This window comes from Pundamilia nyererei, unplaced genomic scaffold (genome assembly GCF_000239375.1).
Source record: "Pundamilia nyererei isolate P.nyererei 1_Seehausen unplaced genomic scaffold, PunNye1.0 scaffold00296, whole genome shotgun sequence".
Classification (NCBI taxonomy): Eukaryota; Metazoa; Chordata; class Actinopteri; order Cichliformes; family Cichlidae; genus Pundamilia; species Pundamilia nyererei.
In genome coordinates, this window is record NW_005187697.1 from 231,842 (window position 1) to 239,256 (window position 7,415).

The 7,415-nt window shown below is 38.0% G+C and overlaps 1 protein-coding gene across 2 annotated transcripts in view; it reads left to right on the forward strand.

Moving 5' to 3' along the window:
* The window catches only part of lrch1 (leucine-rich repeats and calponin homology (CH) domain containing 1), a 103,627-nt gene extending 98,289 nt beyond the window's left edge, over positions 1–5,338 (forward strand). For both annotated transcript variants that reach the window (XM_005751007.2, XM_005751008.2), the window contains one exon: positions 4,365–5,338. In XM_005751007.2, the coding sequence (XP_005751064.1) occupies positions 4,365–4,478 (114 nt within the window). In that variant the 3' untranslated portion in view covers positions 4,479–5,338. The remainder of the gene's footprint in view (positions 1–4,364) is intronic.
* Positions 5,339–7,415: the final 2,077 nt, after the last annotated feature.

The window sequence follows — 7,415 nt, forward strand, 5'->3', positions numbered from 1 at the left end:
TACATACCCTCAGTCAAATTACTTCTTGGTCTGTTAATAAAACGTCCCTGTGCTAACAATAGCTGATGATGCTTCTTGTGTGTATGATTTACTTTAAGTTAATGTGGGAATTGATAGCCCAAAGAACTTTCCCCGTCTTGTAAGCTTCCAAACACCACCTACTCCACTACAGTAGCAGAACAGAACACATTCACATTATGATGGTAGTCTGTAAATATGGAAGACAGTCAGGTTTTGAGGTCAGACAATTAAGATGTGATTAAAGTGGAGACTTTCAGCTGCAATTCAAAGAATTTAATGAAATTATTATATTAATTGTTTAGAAATTATATTTTATACACAAATCCCCTTTCTCAGAGGCTTAATATGTGGTGATTGCATAGTAAAACTAAAAAACTGTTCACAGCCAGGTAAGGTTTACTCCTTCAGTATTCCATGACAGATTAGGCAGATTATAGACCTGTTTTACCTAAGACACGAAAATATAACGGCTGTAATCATTCAGTTGTATTTTATTGAAAGTGAAAATGGCAAGAACTTCTAGGAACTGGGATTTATTATAAAATGATATCTTTAAAAAAATTCTCATAACTATAAATACAAAACATTTAAAGTAAAACTAGTGCGTGCATTCAGAGCAGTGGTAGGAAACCTTGTGTGTTGGTGCCCTTTTGATCTTAACATCCACCAGCCCCTCTTTTTATTCTCTCAGTTAGATCTTTTATTTCAGTTAAATAATAAATAGATTATAATTTGTTTGTAGATTATTGTTACACTGCAGGTGCAAATGTAATGTACTTGGTTTCATGTAGCACTTTTCTAATCTTACTGTTGCTACTAGTCAAACTTTAACTATAAATTCATATAGCACTTCATTACCTTCGCTTCCATGGCAAATTCACCAGTCACCATGATACCTGTGATAGTTCCCCCATGAACTCTGTCTCCAGTTTACATTAAAAATACTCACAGACATGGCATATTCCATATTTGTCCCACACTGGGGACTCAGTCTCAGTACGCCTGAATGTGCAAACATTTGTAGCATCTTTACAATATAAAATTTTAAAATCTTCTAATTTCACTGTGTTCTGGGTTACTTTAGGTGAAGTCAATCAGTTTTTAATGCTGTGCAATGTCAAAACAGCTCAAAATTCACCTTAACAGTATAAAGGTTAAGGAGGTGGGAGTATCAGCTGTACAATCAATGAACATCTCCATGAATGGAAATACAAGAAGGAGCAAATCACTGGTTACACTTAGAAACCGTTAGCCCAGGGTAGAGTTTGTCAGAAACATGTAAAAGAGCCTGCACAGTTATGACAAATAGTCCTTTAGACAAATGAAACAAAGTTCAACAGTATCAGAATGATGGGGAAAAAAGAGCAATGGCTCATGATCCAAAGAAAACCACATCACCTGTCAAACAGCACAGAGGGAGTGTTATGGTACCGACCTTTAAGATCACCATGACTGATGGTTGATGATTTGATTGCTGATAAATGTAGGATGAATCGTGAAGTGTACAGGGCTGTACTCTGGTCAGATTCAGCCAAATGCAGCAAAACTGATCAGACAGCGTAACACAGTAGAAATTGACAATGATACAAAGCATAGCATTTTCTCAAGGCAAAGAAGTTAGATATTCTTCAACTCAGTCATCTTAACCGAGAAGAGCAGCTTTTCAGTTACTGAAGATGAAACTAAAGACACAAAAACCCAAATGAAGGTGGCCACAGTAAAGACCGAGCAAATGCTGTGAATCCAGGGCTGGAGCATAACGGTATTTGTTTATATCCATAAATGACTTTGTCATTGACAGCAAAGTATTTTCATCAATCTGTTGAAAACAATCTTTATATTTCAAATCGTGTAAGTTTGTCCACTTACTTTTGAGCCTCTGAAAGTGGTTGACTGTAAAAATGCAATACTTTTGTTAAACACCTTGAATTAAAGCCGGAAGTCTGCACTTCAGATACACAATTTTGCCTCTGTGCACCACTGTGGTGTACAAAGAAAATGCCACTGTATTAAGACAGGCTGAACTTGGTTCTGACCGGCTCTGGGAAAACCGACCCAGTCAACGAGCTCATTTGTATTTTATAGTGTTGTATAAAAATCAGGCAAAATCTCAGTTAAATTAATCTTCATGTTTTCTTAAATGGCATCTAATCTCACGCTGCTGTATTTTTACTGCATGTCACACTACAATGAGTGTTACAGTTAATGATAATAATGATGCCATGATGATTTGTCAAGTGTTAACTTGGATGTAAAAACTGCAGACCTCCAAACTGGCTGCTACAGTACTGCTGAGGTCCTGTTTTATCATATGTGAACTTTTATCCGACGGCCCCCTGCTCTTTTGGAGTTTTCTTTTTTAGACTGACTGAAGTTACAGACTTGAATATGATTGATCCCGAGTATCAGAATGGGTGAACTACAGAAGCACAGGTTTCCTGTACGGAGACGCTCACCATTACAGAGCCACACAAACAGTATTTGCTCTTTTCCTGACGTCTAAAGTCTTGAAGCAAACGGAAGCCATATTTCACTTGTTGATTATTCAAAACCAGTTGGATGTATTTTCATGTCTTTGTTTGCCTAAAGGATTATTTAAAAGCTCTATTTATGAGATGTGTGATGTTTTGAAACTTGAGGAAAATGTGAATTTTATTTATTTTTACGTTTGTCCGGCACCTGCAGAGAGAACATTTTAAGTTACATCACTGAGCTCTGCTGCACCCTGATATGCAATGTGACTGTTTTTGGAGAATATTTGAAGGGCTAAAGTAACCCGATGAGTTTATAAGTTATATATTAGTCTTCTGTATATGGAGCAGTTGCAGACTGTTCTGTTTGAATTGAAAACTAAAGGAATGTGGACATGTGCCCACTGAATCTTTAAAGACACAACTATGCCTGACAGCTCACTGGGTGAATGAGAACAGAGGTCTTCTCCAGTATTTATAGTTTATAGTTGTGATGGTATGAAAATGGTAAATATCTTTATGTATGAATGATCGCCATGAAGCTGGACAACAGATAAGCTTTTGAACAATGTGATTATTTGAAGTAGTTTACTGCTTGTTCAAATTCCATGAAATGATTTGAAGAGTAAATGTGATTTGCTGTCGATGCCACATTCTCTGCACAGATTTCATGTAAGAACGATTATTTTTATGACCTGTGTATGATATTAGAACTTGTTAACGATCAGTAATAAATACAGTTTAGGGATTTTTTTTTTGCTCTTCGGTGTCATTGTTTAGGCAGCCATAGGTTCATCCATGTGAAATAAGAAATGGTCAGAGTACAACTAGGATTTGATATTGAAACCTTTTCAGGTCTAACATGTGGAGGTTTCATGTGCTCATTTCATTCCCAACCATATTCAGATCTACACAGATTCAATAAAATCACAAAAAATAGAAAGTGGACCAACGTCAGCTGTCATCTCCATGTTCATTTTTTTTTTCATGACCTACATCCGGTTTAGCCATATGCAGACTGATGCACCAATATAAAATCATGCTTTTATGTCTGAATAAAGCCACTTTTCTACAAGAGTTCTTTTTTCTCACACATAGTGTGTCAACCAATCAGATTGGACGAAGAGGTGACATTTAAAAAAACTGGCCTTATTTTGGACATTATATTGCAAACAGGGACGTTTGACTTGCGCCTGTGTCATCACAGGTGGGCAGTAAAAAAAAAAAGAAAGAGACATAGCTTCATGGTTGGAAAATAAAGCTAATGGTGAAGTGCATTACAACTGCATTCTATCAGAAGGCCACCGGATGGTGATAGCTGTTGTTGCAAAAAGACTTCTGGCCTTTAGAAGATTTCAGGAATACACCTTCCTCTCTTGTGTTTTTTTATTATGACTCATATTGGGTAAAATACTAAAGTTTATTTAGTAAATCTCAGTCTTGGAGGATATATCTGTGGTATGAAAACATGCGCTCTTTGATTAACATCTTGTCAAAGTTATTAGCTAATGACTTAGGATTGACTAATGATGTCAGGAACTGAGTCCACACTTCAGACTGCTCCAACTGAACTGTCTGAGTGTAATGGACGGTTAACTTAACATCACGTGTTGCATCGTTATACATATAAACTCTAAACTAACTCTCAACAGAAAAGCAGCACTAAGCTAAGACGAAGCTAGAGTTGCACGTATTGAATGTGCAGACATACGTGCAATAACAGACGTTAGATTTAAGTGTTGACTAAACCCAGTGCCGCCTTTGTCTCTTTCCTGTCTCTACTTCTGCTCCCACATTTCTTCCTTTCCTCTCTCTCTTGCTCTCTTTCTTCTCTCCTGCTGTTTTTTTCCCTCCCTGCTTTTGCTCTTGCAGGACAAACTGTGTCTTCCTCACCACATCCTGGAGGAGAAAGGCCTGGTCAAAGTGTCCATCACGGTGCAGGCTCTGGTGGATGAAGCCTCCCCCAGACACTCTGCCCTGACGTGAGCAGTAAAGATGGGCGGAGCTTCAACCGACTGACACGTACCACAGACACTCACCCAGATGAAATCGCTCATGTGATTTCACACAACGCTAAAAGAAAGCCTCCGATCCTTCATGAGCTTAAGTAACAGAGTGGTTTTTTTGTTTGTTTGTTTTTTAAAATAGTATTCAAGGATAAAAAAAATGGTGTTAAGGGAACTAAACCCATCAGAAGTGTATTATCTACTAATTCATAAGAGGACAGTTTTTTTGGACAATTAAGATTTTACCATCGTGCCAAGCCAAGGGTGTGCTAGGAAACTCAAATTATCTTTTTTGTTTGTTTGTTTGTTTGATGTCATCTTCTTACACTGGTTGGTACCAAACTTTTGAACCATGAAGACCAATGTGACAGAAAGTGAGATTGGATTTTGAGAGTAGAACCAGAAAAGTTTGGGGAAAATATCACAAATAACGTGAGAGAAAAGGCTCAAAGTTTAGAAAGTGTCATAATATATTATAAAAAAATATAGATTTATTCTTTTGAAATAATAATTTTAATCTTAAATCTGCAATTTGGGGAGGAGGGGTTTTATAATTCTTACATTCAATTATTTACCTCAATTTTCTTTTTTTTTTATACAACTTAATTGGTATATTCTTTAAAAAAAAATGCATCTGTGTTCTCAAAATCAATGTTTTCGTTCTCTGACTGTGGCTCTGGTAATGTGTTGTTTTAAATCCACGATTGAACTCTAAATTGCGAGCGGATTGGCTGGAGCCAAAGCCTTTGGCGTACTGCAGTCGCACCAACTTCACCAGGTTATATCATGGTGTCTATGCACATTTTAACAAATGATTTTTATTAAATTATCAGTTATAAATTATCAGATTTTTTTTTCCTACTGAGGTTTCTGGTGAAGTGTTTTTGGACTGTGTGAGTAATTAGTGTGTTGCTCTCACTACCCTGAAAAGAATAAAACCAAAATACTTTAGTCTTAATGTAGAGGGAGTCGGCTTTTACCTGCAGTTTGTATTTAAACACGAAACTATTTATAATATAAAGAGATGCAGAGAAAATCCGCTTGAGTTGTTATATACAGTCAAAAAGAAAGAAGGCCAAAATATTTTTCTCTAATATATTTTAGGTATAACTGTATGTGTTTTATACATTTTTAGTAGTATGACTTTGTGTGGAGCTGTCTGCTCGTCCATGAGGCAGGTCTGAGTGTGCGTTAGTCTGGGGACACTAATCTGTGTTTCTCAAGCTTCTGATGGATTCCAGGTGATTATTTTCTTACCCTCTATCCTTTTACGCGTGTTGGTAGTCAGTGCTCACATAAAGAACCTGGAAACATTTTCAGACTTGGTCTGTGAAGCTCCTATTGTGGTATTTGTCATGAGATGCAGTTTGCTAATGTGCCAAAACATGTGGTGGTAGTGGAACAAATGAACAAACAAAAGCAAAAACCAGTCAGTGTTTCAAGGGAACATTATGCATCACTGTGGTCATGGATGGATTACTGAACAGGCCTACAGTTACAGGGACCCACGGTCAGGGTGGCCCAGCTCAGAGCCCCAATTTGAAGGGATCAGCTAATTTCATCTGGAACATTAAAAAGAAAAAGAAAACACAGACCCAGGGTGACTACAAAGAGATAAAAATCAGCGACAAAAGGTCACAAAACAACCCACCAAAAAATGGTAATAACAGTGACTCACCATAACTACAAAGAGACAAAAAATGAATGCAAAGAAACAAAACCAAAAGCACCCACAAAAAGATAAAAAACTGACTCCTCATAACTACAGAGAGACATGACTACAGCCAGACAAAACAAAAACTACCCGCAAAGAGACACAACACACTCAACATGACTACAAAGAGACACAACACACTCAACATGACTACAAAGAGACACACAATAACTAAGAATCTGCATCTGTAGAGACAGATAATAAAAAACAACAGATGGTCACACCACAACAACAAAGAGACAGAAACTAACCACAAACAAACAAACAAGCTTTATTTGTTACACACACAATCATACAGAGTACGACATGCAGTGAAATGTTTTGTGTCCGAGCTGCGAACAGGCTGCAGACGTAGCCATGCCATTCCAGGGCTTGGTTTTTTAGCATGGGCGGTCTAGCCAGGACCCTTACTGTATACACAACAAGTGACTACAAAGAAACTGCAAGAAACACCACAGAGAAACATTGCACTAATACACACAAAACGACTTCAAGAGACGACAAATAGACAACATCCATGAGGACAAACAGACTGACCAAAAAAACAAACCCATTACACAGTAATAGACTAGAGGCTCTGGATGATGTCATTCTCCACTGTAGAAGGGGTCTGCGCCCGGGGGCCTGTTGTTGAGTAATATGTCTATGTCTGAGCTTCAGGCCTCGTAGACCACCTGAAACTGTATGTGACTTTTATATTTCAGGTGTGTGTGAAGACGAGATTTTCATGTAGCCATCGCCCTAGCTCAGACAGTCTCAGCTAGTTAAGACTCTACCATTTTTCTAAACTCTTAAAACACTATGTTAAAAAAAAACATCCCTAGATTTAAAAACTTGAGTCTAATGAGGTTTTTGCTGCTTAGCAGTCAATATGAAGATGTTAAAATGAAACGCTCCTCTGCTGAACAGTTGAGCACATGAGGGGCTCGTGAGTGAACTGGTTCTACCCTCTGAGGTTTAGGCCAGAGCTGTTGGTGTGTGAGATCAGAGACTGTGTGACTCAGGGTAGGTTTGGGTTTACTACACTGTTGGCCCTTCATTCCACAGCCTGCTACGTCAACAGTATCTGTGTGTGTGTGTGTGTGTGTGTGTGTGTGTGTGCGTGTGTGTGTGTGTGTGTGTGTGTGTGTGTGTGTGTGTGTGAAATCAAGGCAGTTGCTGGTTGGTCTTTTGAAACATGTGGTTGTGCAGACCTGGCTCAGA